This window comes from Schistocerca piceifrons, chromosome 3 (genome assembly GCF_021461385.2).
Source record: "Schistocerca piceifrons isolate TAMUIC-IGC-003096 chromosome 3, iqSchPice1.1, whole genome shotgun sequence".
NCBI lineage: Eukaryota > Metazoa > Arthropoda > Insecta > Orthoptera > Acrididae > Schistocerca > Schistocerca piceifrons.
In genome coordinates, this window is record NC_060140.1 from 432,423,940 (window position 1) to 432,438,124 (window position 14,185).

The 14,185-nt window shown below is 40.7% G+C and overlaps 1 protein-coding gene across 2 annotated transcripts in view; it reads right to left on the reverse strand.

Annotated features, from left to right (window-relative positions):
* Nucleotides 1-14,185, reverse strand: part of LOC124787703 (phospholipid-transporting ATPase ABCA1-like) — a 446,510-nt gene that overhangs the window by 32,933 nt on the left and 399,392 nt on the right. For both annotated transcript variants that reach the window (XM_047254537.1, XM_047254536.1), the window contains 2 exons: nucleotides 12,967-13,196; nucleotides 12,742-12,889 (listed from right to left, as the gene is read on the reverse strand). In XM_047254537.1, coding sequence (XP_047110493.1) covers nucleotides 12,742-12,889; nucleotides 12,967-13,196 — 378 coding nt within the window. The remainder of the gene's footprint in view (nucleotides 1-12,741; nucleotides 12,890-12,966; nucleotides 13,197-14,185) is intronic.

A 14,185-nucleotide genomic window follows, 5' to 3' on the forward strand; every position in this document is an offset into this window, starting at 1 on the left:
GAATCTGGAACTATCTCAAACTTATGTGGTGTAGTTTAGAACCAAACAGTAAAAATGTACACACACAGCACAGAGTACCTAACAAACAAACACAGCAGCTTCATGCAAATATCATCAACTGCAACTGACATGGACATATGGAATATTACCATGCACTTTGTAACTGTTATTAGGTACAGTATTATTTTTCAGGAAGTTCTGCTGCATAGAGTGCATACCAAAGATACAGAATGTAATGAAGATGGCGTTGAAGTATGGAATATGCAGCAGACTCTGTCACAATAAGGACAATAAGAGCACAAATGTTAGGAAGAAGAGAGTGCTGCTGCTAGACAGCAGTCATGGCAGAGTTGTAGGCCCTGTATTAGAGGGCAGTTAGGGAAGTGCTGGGTTAGATCAGGTGATAGGGGTTTAGAGCCTTTGTGTAATGCTTTTACAAAGGACAATCAGGTAGTGATAGTGGGTGGGACAGGTAACAGCTTGGATAGGGATGGGGCATACAACATAGGTGGTGACATTAATAAGATAGCTTCTCTAATTGGTAGCACGAATGTAAGCGTACTTGGCCCATTGTGGCAGCATGATCAGCCTTGTTTCAGCAGTGCTGCTCAGTGAGTCAATGCTGATCTGGAAATGGTGCTGATGACCGCTGACCAGGTGCACACTGCACTGGTTATATTGCAGACTATCAGGAGGTGGGGCTGCACTAAGTGAGGTTTACACCTCAATAGGACAGGGAGAGGGAGGTTGAGGGAGCTAATTATTGGGGGTGTAGAAGGTAGGTGTGGAGACACACAAGGTAAAATATTTGTTGCCATTGTTAATAGGACTAGCCTTCTTTTGGGATAAAGCATGACAGCAGGCTCCCCTCCCTTGTAAGTGTTTCAATCAGTTTAGAGATTTCTTCATCAGGTGCTCAGAAGATTGACTGTTCCACATGAGAGTGAACAAATACTATGAAAATTTGCTTGGAATTATCTATTATTCATCAAAATGTGCAGTCCATTAAAAATAAAGTTCACCAGCTTGAAGATGAACTTCAGTCTTTGAACAGTGTGATGGTATGCATTACAGAGCATTCGTTGCTGCTGTAGGATGACATTAAAGGCAAGGGAATGACGTCTTTATATTACAGGTGGCACATAGTTCAAATCTAGTGATGATCTGATCACAATTAGTAAGAACAAACATTTTGAACTGGCAGCCATTGAAAAAAGCTACATGCTGTGAGAATTTAATTATTGCCACACGCCAAACGGTAATGTGGGCATTTTCTGTCACAAATTAACCAAAGTCCTGGAAAGAGTCTCAACCATCTAAACTGACATAATAATATGTGGATATGTGAAGACACTCCAAGGGATTGGGTGAGGCGGAGGGGGGGGGGGGGGGGGGAATTATTTACCATGAAGGAATTATTTGAATGGGGCAAAAATCAGATGATTTACTGAAGAGAAAGAGATTCACACATTGAGCAAGTCAATAATGTTCTGGTCCACCTCTGGCCCTTATGTAAGCAGGTATTCAGCTTGGCACTGATTGATAAAGAGTTGTTTGATGTCCTCCTTAGGGAAATCATGCCAAATTCTGTCCAGCTGGTGCGTTGAATCGTCAAAATGCCAAGTCCACTGGAGGACCCTATCCATAATGTTCCAAATGTTCTCAGTTGGGGAGAGATTCTGCTACCTTGTTGGCCAAGATAGTGTTTGGTAAGCATGAAGATAAGCAGTAGAGACTCTCACCGTGTGCAGGAGGGCATTATCTTGCTGAAATATAGGCCCAAGGTGGCTTGCCACGAAGGGCAACACAACGGGGTGTAGAATATCATCGACATAGCGCTGTGCTCTAAGGGTGCCACAGATGACAACCAAAGGGATCCTGCCATGAAATTAAATAACACCCCAGACCGTCACTCCCGATCATCTGGTCGTATGGCGGGCAACAGTCAGTTTAGTATCCCACTTCTGTCTGTGGCGTCTCCAGACATGTCTTCACTGTTCACTGGGGCTAATTTCAAAGCAGGACTCGTCACTGAAGAAAATGTACTCCTTTCAAAGACATTCCAGCCCACCATTTGGCCCAACAGCCAGAAGTGGTGGCCTGAGATGACATTTCTTTTTGTAGCAGGACCTATTTGTCATCTGCGGTACCCTTCGGCGGTGGTATGTCGACGATATTCTATGTTTCATTTTTTTGCCCTTCATGGTAAGCCATCCTGGGCTCACATTTCAGCAAGATAATTCTTGCCTGGACACAGTGAGAGTCTCTAATGCTTGTCTTCATGCTTGCCAAACCTTACTTTGGTCAGCAAGGTTTCTGGACTTCTCCCCACCTGAAAACATTAGGAACATTATGGGCTGGCCCTCTGCCCAGCTCAGGATTATGGCGATCTAACACATCAGTTGGTCATAATTTGGCACGATATCCCTCAGAAGGACATCAAACAACTCTATCAATCAATCCAAAGCCAAGTAACTTCGTGTATAAGGGCCAGAAGTGACCAATGTGTTATTGACTTGCTCAACATGTGAAGTTTTTTCTCCTGAATAAATAATCCTATTTTTCTGAAATTTTAATCATTTGTTTGTCCTCAAATGTACATCACATCTATTGATTCCAACCAATTCAGATAATTTCTTTGTGATGTGTCATTTCTTCGTCTTCATCTTCTTTTCTCCCCCTTTGAGAGCCTTGAGTACTGGAGTTGAAGGTGAAATTACTAATAATTTTCTAAATATTTTAAATATAATTTATGTATTTTGAGCACTTTTGGCAAGGCTTAAATGGTAAACACTGCTATTAGGATATCAAAAAATGTAGCTTCAGTCTTAGACTATATACTTACAGATATCATCAGGGAATATAGTAAGTAATCTTTGCCTTTTTGATCATTATTCTCAGATAATAAAGCTATAGATGGACTTGGTAAAGACCACAGAACTGTAAATCTTCAAAAGGATCTTCTCAGAATACACAAGGTGTGCAACTTTGCTTCTGCCGTTTGCCGATAGATGGCAACAATGGTAAGTAGTAGTCGAAAGGAACAGATCGCAGACGTCACGCAGTTAGCTTGGACCTTGGTCAACATAATCTCAGTCAAACACTAGTCAATTTGTGTCTGCATCATAAAGTGGTCTTGATTGAAAATGTCAGTTTACAAGCCTAATTCTCATCATTTGTGGGTGGTGTGACTGTTTTGTTTCAATATGAAGAAAACAGCGGCTGGGTCTCATTGAACGCTCTCAAGTGCGTATGGTGAGGACACTATTGTGAAAGAACACGTTGTGAGTGGTTTCATCGCTTCAAGATCGGTGATTTTAATGTCATACACTGGCATAGTAGTGGAAGATGCAGAATTGGAGACATTGCTGAGTGAAGATCACGTCAAACTCAAGAAGAATTGGCACAATTAGTGGGAGTGACACAGCAAGACATTTCAAACCATCTCAAGGCAATGGGCACGATTCAGAAAGAACGATCTTGGGTCCTGTGCGAGCTAAAACCAAGAAACGTTGAACAGCGTTTGTGTGTTTGTGAACAGTTGTTTCAGAAGCAGAAATGGAAGGGATTTCTGCATCACATTGTGACTGGGGATGAAAAATGGGTTCATTACAATAATCCTAAACACAAAAAAATCATGGGGATATCCCAGCCATGGTTCCACATTGAAGGCCAAACCAAATATTCACAGCTCCAAGATCATGCTCTGAATTTGGTGGGACCAGCTCGGCGTCGTGTACTATGAGGCATTAAAACCAAGTGAAACAGTCACAGGTGCTCATTATCAAACACAATTAAGGTGTTTGGGCAGATTATTAAAAGACAAACGGCCGCAATACAGCGAGAGGAACGATAAAGTGGTTTTGCAGCATGACAATGCTCGACCCCACACTGCAAAAGAGGTCAAAACGTATAAGAAAACGTTAAAATGGGAAGTCCTACCCCACCTGCCATACTTTCCAGACATTGTTCCCTCTGACTATCACCTGTTTACATCAATGGTGCATGGCCTGGGTGCCCAACACTTCCAATCTCATGAAGAAGTCATGATTGCATTGATTCATGGATCGCTTCAAAAGACGAACAATTTTCTCGATGCAGGACTCTTACACTACCCAAAAGATGGGAGAAAGTAGTGGCCAGCGATGGAAAATACTTTGAATGATACATGTGTAACCAGTTTTTTTCCATTAAAGCCTCAAATGATTGGCGGAAAAAAAAAAACAGCGGAAGCAAAGTTGTACACCTCGTATAATACATACTTTTTCTACAAATATCAACAATATTCTGCTATTCACTGTAAAGATGACACTTTAAGCTGCAGACAGCCACAACATAAAAACTGTTGCACATTGAGCTTTCAGCCAATGCCTTCTTCAGAAAAGAGAAAACACACATATTCACACAAACAAGCACACATCATGTGAACTTCAGCACTGTCTCTGGTTCCTGTGGCCAGAATGCAACATTCACATGGAACGAAAACAGCAGTCTGGAGTGGGGTGGGGAAGGGGAATGAATATCAGGGTATGGGTGGGAGGAGAGAAGAGCACTCTAGCACTGTCTGGTGAAGCATGCAGACTGCAGCAGGACAAGGCTGCCAGTTATAACATAAGGAGGCTGTGGGGGATGGAGGAGGTGGGAACAGGGAGTGCAAAATGGGGAGGGGAAGAGAAGAGAATGAGAAAACTGTTGTGTGCATAGGCAGAGAGCAGTGCACAGTAAGGGTACGTGGACATGAACTGGGAGGAAGTCATAGGACAGAGGGCACAGAAACTGTTGGGTGGAGGATGGGGGAACAGTAGGTAGCCTTTTTGAGAAGACATTTCCAAAGTAGCCACCTCTACAGCAACAGCTAAGGAAACAACTGATAACAGTAGGAACACCTCAGAGACACTTAAATTTCTCAGTCCTTTAAAAAAGGACTGCACTAATCCACAGTTCCTAGATTACTATCGCAGGTAAAGAAAAGTTACTACAGGAGGGCAATGTTTGTTGCAAGATCATTCAATGACAACATAATATTTAAGGCAGAAAATAAAAGCAAAGTAGCATGGGATGTCGTAAGACAAGAAACTGGAAAAGGCTGGCAGATGTGAATGACTATTTCTCTTATTTCTCTGGTATTGCAGAGAAGCTGAAACAAAATCTTCCTATAACACACAAAGCATCACAAAGACCCACAAAGCAACCACAATGACGTTACTTTCCTCAACAGAGCTTGAAGTCAGGAAAACAGTACAGAAAGTAAACAATAAGAAGTTGGCAGGTATGTATGAGGACCCAGTTTCTGTTCTAAAAGTGTGCACAGACAGCATACAACCCCCATTAACGAGCATAATAAATGAGTCCTTCAGTCAGGCATTTTTCCAAAGTTTCTACACATGCACCAGATGTGCACTTACTAAAGAACGGTAATGCAAAAAGTAATTCAAAACTATTGGCCCATTTCACTATCATCTACTTTCTTAAAAATATTCAAATCTGTTACACAGGATTGACTAATGAGTTACATGAACTAATACTTCCCCTACTTTGGTTTCCAAAGTAGGGGAAGTACAATAATAGCCATTACTGAGTTCACTCAAGTGGTACTTTAAGATCTTGACAAGGATGACTGTATTTTAGGCATATTCTTAGACTTGCCTTGAGTTTTTTACACTGTAGATCAGAAAGTACTACTCAAGAAGCTAGAAGCACTAGGTGAAAGAGGAATAGCAAACGAATTTTCCCAGTCTTACATGCAAAACAGAATGCAAAAGACTGAGATAGTTCAAAAGTCTGCTAATGATAAGTTTTTAGTACAACAGTTGTCAGACAAAAGACACATAAACATAGGTGTTCCTCAGGTTAGTGTATTGGGTCCACTACTGTTCTTAATATAAACAGATGATTTTCCAGATAGTGAAAGACATAGAGAAAAAGTTCTTGTCACTTTAATATAAACAGATGATTTCCAGACAGTGTAAGGTATGGACAAAACGTTCTTGTCATTGGTGACAGCAACATCATAGTCACTGACATAACACCAGAGCTTGTGTTAGAGAAAGCAAATGAAACCATCAAGGATGGTTATGGTTGGGCAGTGTGTAATAAATCTGCATTGAACATAAAAAAGACAAACAATATGCACCTCACCAGACAGTGAAAACAATTCTGCCACAATAGGTGTAGATAATAAAACTACTGATTGTGTAACAAGCACAAGGTTGTTAGAGATCTATATTGATTATCAATTAAAGTGGAATGAGTGCACAAAGATATTGGCAAAAATAATGTCATCAGCATGTTATGCTCTTAAGGTTTTATCATCAGTATATAATATCAGTATCTCATGCTGACATAATATTCCTACTATGTTCAAGTATTTGCTATTGGGATTCTTCTCTAGAATTATTTACAAAATTGGGCAGTCTTATTGCACCAAGTGAGCACATCTACCAATCTGCGGTGCATATCCAGGATAACACTGCTAAATATTCCACTAATAGCTATTTATACAATCATTGAACAGGAGCCAGCAATGGACTTACATAAATCAAGGAGAGGGGGGGGGGGGGGGGACTCAAAAACAGTAGTTTCTATCATCAAATAAAATTATATAATAAACTGTCCAAGGAAATGAAAGGCATTACTAAAATAAATCTGTTCAAAATGACAGCAAAAACACTCTTCATAACTATTGCATACTACACAATTAAAGACTACTTGGAGGATTCAGAGTAGTGGGTAATAACAAAAGGATTAACAACAAAGCCCTGTTAAATTTCAATACGTGACTGTGATTTACCGCTTTTGCAAGGAATACGTGTCAGGATCTAAACTGCATGGTAGTAATGTTTTGTACAGGTGGGAAATTCTGGGCAGAGATGGAGTAATCCACTGTTGTTGTGGTCTTCAGTCCTGAAACTGGTTTGATGCAGCTCTCCATGCTACTCTATCCTGTGCAAGCTTCTTCATCTCCCAGTACCTACTGCAACCTACATCCTTCTGAATCTGCTTAGTGTATTCATCTCTTGGTCTCATTCTACGATTTTTACCCTCCATGCTGCCCTCCAATACTAAATTGGTGATCCCTTGATGCCTCAGAACATGTCCTACCAACCGATCCCTTCTTATAGTCAAGTTGTGCCATAAACTTCTCTTCTCCCCAATCCTATTCAATACTTCCTCATTAGTTATGTGATCTACCCATCTAATCTTCAGCATTCTTCTGTAGCACCACATTTCGAAAGCTTCTATTCTCTTCTTGTCTAAACTGTTTATCGTCCACGTTTCACTTCCATACATGGCTACACTCCATACAAATACTTTCAGAAACGACTTCCTAACACTTAAATCAATACTCGATGTTAACAAATTTCTCTTCTTAAGAAATGCTTTCCTTGCCATTGCCACTCTACATTTTATATCCTCTCTACTTCGACCATCATCAGTTATTTTGCTCCCCAAATCGCAAAACTTCTTTACTACTTTAAGTCTCTCATTTCCTAATCTAATTCCCTCAGCATCACCCAATTTGATTCCACTACATTCCATTATCCTTGTTTTGCTTTTGTTGATGTTCATCTTATATCCTCCTTTCAAGACACTATCCATTCCATTCAACTGCTCTTCCAAGTCCTTTGCTGTCTCTGACAGAATTACTATGTCATTGGTGAACCTCAAAGTTTTTATTTCTTCTCCATGGATTTTAATACCTACTCCAAATTTTTCTTTTGTTTCCTTCACTGCTTGCTCAATATAGAGATTGAATAACATTGGGGAGAGGCTACAACCCTGTCTCACTCCCTTCCCAACCACTGCTTCCCTTTCGTGTCCCTCGACTCTTATAACTGCCATCTGGTTTCTGTACAAATTGTAAATAGCTTTTCGCTCCCTGTATTTTACCCCTGCCGCCTTCAGAATTTGAAAGAGTATTCCAATCAACATTGTCAAAAGCTTTCTCTAAGTCTACAAATGCTATGAACGTAGGTTTGCCTTTCCTTAATCTAGCTTCTGAGGTAAGTCGTAGGGTCAGTATTGCCTCATGCGTTCCGATTTTTCTACGGAATCCAAACTGATCTTCCCCGAGGTCGGCTTCTACTAGTTTTTCCATTTGTCTGTAAAGAATTCGCGTTAGTATTTTGCAGCCGTGACTTATTAAACTGATAGTTCGGTAATTTTCACATCTGTCAACACCTGCTTTCTTTGGGATTGGAATTATTATATTTCTCTTGAAGTCTGAGGGTATTTCGCCTGTCTCATACATCTTGCTCACCAGATGGTAGAGTTTTGTCAGGACTGACTCTCCCAAGGCTGTCAGTAGTTCTAATGGGATGGTGTCTACTCCTGGAGCTTTGTTTCGACTCAGGTCTTTCAGTGATCTGTCAAACTCTTCACGTAGTATCATATCTCCCATTTCATATTCATCTACATCCTCTTCCATTTCCATAATATTGTCTTCAAGTACATCGCCCTTGTATAGACCCTCTATATACTCCTTCCACCTTTCTGCTTTCCCTTCTTTGCTTAGAACTGGGTTTCCATCTGCGCTCTTGATATTCATACAAGTGGTTCTCTTTTCTCCAAAGGTCTCTTTAATTTTTCTGTAGGCAGTATCTATCTTACCCCTAGTGATATGCGCATCTACATCGTTACATTTGTCCTCTAGCCATCCCTGCTTAGCCATTTTGCACTTCCTGTCGATATCATTTTTGAGACGTTTGTATTCCTTTTTGCCTGCTTCATTTACTGCATTTTTATATTTTCTCCTTTCATCAATTAAATTCAATATTTCTTCTGTTAACCAAGGATTTCTACTAGTCCTCATCTTTTTACCTACTTGATCCTCTGCTGCCTTCACCACTTCATCCCTCAAAGCTACCCACCATTCCTCCTCAACTGTATTTCTTTCCCCCTTCCCTGTCAATTGTTCCCTTATGCTCTCCCTGAAACACTGTACAACCTCTGGTTTAGTCAGTTTATCCAGGTCTCGTCTCCTTAAATTCCCACCTTTTTGCAGTTTCTTCAGTTTTAATCTACAGTTCATAACCAATAGATTGTGGTCAGAGTCGACATCTGCCCCTGGAAATGTCTTACAATTTAAATCCTGGTTCCTAAATCTCTGTCTTACCATTATATAATCTATCTGAAACCTGTCAGTATCTCCAGGCTGCTTCTATGTATACAATCTTCTTTTATGATTCTTGAACGAAGTGTTAGCTATGATTAGGTTGCGCTCTGTGCAAAATTCTACCACGCGGCTTCCTCTTTCATTTCTTACCCCCAATCCGTATTCACCTACTACGTTTCGTTCTCTCCCTTTTCCTACTGACGAATTCCAGTCACCCATGACTATTAAATTTTCACCTCCCTTCACTATCTGAATAATTTCTTTTATTTCATCATACATTTCTTCAATTTCTTCATCATCTGCTGAGGTAGTAGGCATATAAACTTGTACTATTGTGGTAGGCGTGGGCTTCGTACCTATCTTGGTCACAATAATGCGTTCACTATGCTGTTTGTAGTAGCTTACCCACATTCCTATTTTCCTATTCATTATTACACCTACTCCTGCATTACCCCTATTTGATTTTGTATTTATAACCCTGTAGTCACCTGACCAGAGGTCTTGTTCCTCCTGCCACCGAACTTCACTCATCATCATCACCATCATCATCATCATCATCTTGGACAGTTTCCAGCCACTGGCTGGGTCTGTCGGGAACACAAGCCTCTCCATCGTGTTCTGTCTTTCCACCATTCCCCCTCTTCCACCTTCATCCAGTTCTCTCCTCTTCTCGTCACACATTCCTTCACTCCCTTCACCCATCTATCTCTTGGTCTTCCCCTGGGCCTCTTCCCCTCCAGTTGCAGATCAAACATCCTCTTTGGAATTCTTCCCTCATCAATTCTCTTCATGTGTCCATACCACTGCAGTCTTGATTTTTCTATCCTGTCCTGTACTGGTTCCTCCTTTAGTCTTTCCCTCACATACACATTTCGCAATCTGTCTCGTCTTGTTACACTCAACCTGCTCCTCTGGAACTTCATTTCACTAGCTTGTATTCTACTTTTGTCGCTTTTGAGCATTACCCATGTCTCACTTCCGTATGCCAATATGGGGACAAAGTAGGTTCGGTATATAATTCCCTTGGATTTCTGTGGCACCTCCTTGCTCCAAATAAGCCCCCTAATGCATTTGAAGAACTGCCCTGCTTTTCTGCACCTTTCATTTATTTCCATTGAGTTTCCCCCCTTACTTTCAATCATGCTTCCCAGGTACTTGAAGTTCTCTACCACTTGTAGTTTTTCCCCTCCACAAGTTATATCCACATTTGGCCTATTCTTCTTCCTTGTTGTGACAATTATTTCACTTTTCTTTGCAGAGAAATTCATTACATATTGTGCTGCCGTTGCCTCCCATACATCTAACTGCTCTTGCACCTCCTTCTCACAATTTCCCCATAACATCAGGTCATCGGCAAAAAGCACTGCTTTCATTTTATGATCTCCAATTGCATCTGATACTTGCTGTACGATTTCATCCATAACAATAATAAACAATAAAGGCGAAAGTGCACTTCCCTGTCGCAGCCCATTTTCCAGCTGGAACCATGCAGTACGTTCCCTCCCCACTTTCACACAACTCTCACTTCCCTCATACATTTTTCTGACTTTTCGTGTTATCTCTTCATCTATCCCTTTTGCGTTCAGCACATCCCAGAGCTTGTCCCTATAGATACTGTCATACGCCTTCTCAATATCTAAAAAGGCCATGATTAAGTCCTTCCCGTACTCGTAGTGCCTTTCCTGCAGTTGCCTTACCGCAAATATGAGGTCCATTGTTGATCTTCCCGGTCTGAAACCATACTGCTCCTCTTGCAGTCTACTTTCAATACTGCTTCTTATTCTCTTCTCCAGGATCTTTTCATAGATTTTTCCACAGTGGCATAGCAGGGTGATTCCTCTGTAGTTCACACATCTCCTTTTATCCCCTTTCTTGAAGATCGGGACTATAATTCCTTTCTTCCAATCCTCAGGAATTCTGTTCTCCTTCCACACCACCCTCAGCACTCTGTATAGCCACTGGGTTCCTACTTCTCCTGCTGCTCGTATCATATCCACTGTTACTTCGTCCCAACCTGGTGCCTTGCCCCCTTTCATCCTCTTTATGGCTTCTTCCACTTCATTCCAAGTTAGATCATCAATTTCCCCACTATTATAATCGTCTGCTGCCTTAGGCTCTCCATCGCTGTTAGTTACCCGCTTGACGGCATTCAACAGATCTTCAAAGTACTCCTTCCAAATCTTTTTGAGCTCATGCATTTCCTCCACAACTCTTCCATTATTATCCATGATCCTCAGGCACTCGCTTCTGTCGTTCCTCTTATTTCTTACCATGGTGTAAAGTACTTTTTTGTTCCCTTCACTGTCCTCTTCTAAGGTCTGTCACCGAACTTCAAAGTACTCCTTCCAAATCTTTTTGAGCTCATGCATTTCCTCCACAATTCTTCCATTATTATCCATGATCCTCAGGCACTCGCTTCTGTCGTTCCTCTTATTTCTTACCATGGCGTAAAGTACTTTTTTGTTCCCTTAACTGTCCTCTTCTAAGGTCTGTCACCGAACTTCACTAATTCCCACTATATCTAACTTTAACCTATCCATTTCCCTTTTTAAATTTTCTAACCTACCAGCCCGATTAAGGGATCTGACATTCCACGCTCCGATCCGTAGAACGCCAGTTTTCTTTCTCCTGATAACGACATCCTCTTGAGTAGTCCCCGCCCGGAGATCCGAATGGGGGACTATTTTACCTCCGGAATGTTCTACCCAAGAGGACGCCATCATCATTTAACCATACAGTAAAGCTGTATGCCCTCGGAAAAAATTGCGGCCGTAGTTTCCCCTTGCTTTCAGCCGTTCGCAGTACCAGCACAGCAAGGCCGTTTTGGTTAGTGTTACAAGGCCAGATCAGTCAATCATCCAGACTGTTGCCCCTGCAGCTACTGAAAAGGCTGCTGCCCCTCTTCAGGAACCACACGTTTGTCTGGCCTCTCAACAGATACCCCTCCATTGTGGTTGGACCTACGGAACGGACATCTTTATCGCTGAGGCATGCAAGCCTCCCCACCAACAGCAAGGTCCATGGTTCATGATATTGACTTGTAAAATGGTTACTTCTGTACATTTTATAATCACAAACATATTCTTTAACAGACAATATTATTAAAATTAAATACATTAAGAGGATATCAATAGCAGAAAACACCAGCACCGTATCAGATTAATATGATAACAACAATTAATGATGATAAAAATCGACCACTCACTGTATAGAGGAAGCAGCAATTAACGACACACACACACACACACACACACACACACACACACACACAGAGAGAGAGAGAGAGAGAGAGAGAGAGAGAGAGAGAATCCTTCAACATTTACCAACTTTTCCACTTTCTCTGTTCAGAACAATCCATTCCAGTATTGCAGCAGCCTCAGGAGAACCAGAAGAACTTAGGTCTCTCTCTCTCTCTCTCTCTCTCTCTCTCTCTCTCTCTCTCTCTCTCTCTGTCTGTCTCTCTATGTGTTAAGAGAAAGGAAGACCTTTGACAAAAATATGTTTTGCCTTTCAGACAGTACAATAAGAGGAATAAAACAACAGTAATAAATTATTTAAGGTACATGAAACAAAAACATCCTAGGACAATGAGGTAAAATTCAAATTTTACTGTATTTACAGCTTACCTAGTAAGTTTGTCCACAAATTAATCTGAGAAGTAATCAAAGTATCTGGAACACCACGTAGCTTGGCATACATTGATAACATTTCGTGACCAGTCAAATGTTCATCAAGAGCATCAAATTGTGGGCAATAGCCAATGTGTGACAAATACTAGAAAAAAATATTGAACATTGAAAAAATTCTGCAATTTGAGGACACGTTGAAAAGAGCAAACAAAGTAAAATTACCTTCTGTTTATTTTTTCTGAGTTTGTACTCAAAAATTGAAACTTCTCCTGAAGTGGGTATAATATCGCCCGTCAACATTTGAAATGTTGTTGTTTTACCAGCACCATTAGTTCCAAGCAAGCCAAAACATTCTCCCTCTCTGACACCAAAACTAATTCCTTTAACAGCTGGAAAACTGTGGTATTTCTTCACCAAATTGTAGACCAACAATGCATCATTTTTTACAATTCCTGCAATGAAATAAAATAATTTTAGACTTCATTTGCAGAAATACAAAAAGTAAGTGTAGGACAAGTAACTGATACATATTCATTAATTTAACACTTATTCTTAAAGAATGGATTACACAGCATCATATTTCAGTCCTGAAAAACCATCCAAAGAATTTTCAATTTTGCTATTATAATACCTATCAGGCTCATGAATAAACAGGCACAGGGTACATGATGTAGATTTTTAGATATGATTGGGAAATGCATAAAAGTAATTGTTGTTGTTGTTGTTGTCTTCATTCCAGAGACTGGTTTGCTGCACCTCTCCATGCTACTCTATCCTGTTCAAGCTTATTTATCTCCAAGTAACTATTGCAACCCACATCCTTCGGTATCTGTTAAGTGTATTCATGCCTTGGTCTCCCTCTATGACTTTTATCCTCTGCAGTTCCCTCCAACACTAAATTCATGATACCTCAGATTGTGTCCCACCAACCAATCCCTTCTTCTAGTCAAGCTGTGGCACAAATTCCCCTTCTCCCCAATTCTAATCAGTATCACCTCATTAGTTACGTGACCTATCCATCTAATCTTCAGCATTCTTCTGTAGCACCACATTTTGAAAGCTTCTATTCTCTTCTTGTCTAAGCTAGTTATCATCCATGTTTCACTTCCATGCATGGCTACACCCCATACAAATACTTTCAGAAGAGAGACTTCCTGACACTTAATCTACACTCGATGCTAACAAATTTCTCTTCTTGAAAAACACTTTCCTTGCCATAGCCAATCTACATTTTATGCCCTCTGTACTTCAACCATCATCAGTTATTTTGCTTCCCAAATAGCAAAACTCCTTTACTACTTTAAGTGTCTCATTTCCCAATTTAATTCCCTCAGCATCACCCGACTTAATTCGACTACATTCCATTATCCTCATTTAACTCTTGTTCATGTTCAGCCTATATCCTCCTTTCAAGACACTGTCCATTCCGTTCAACTGCTCT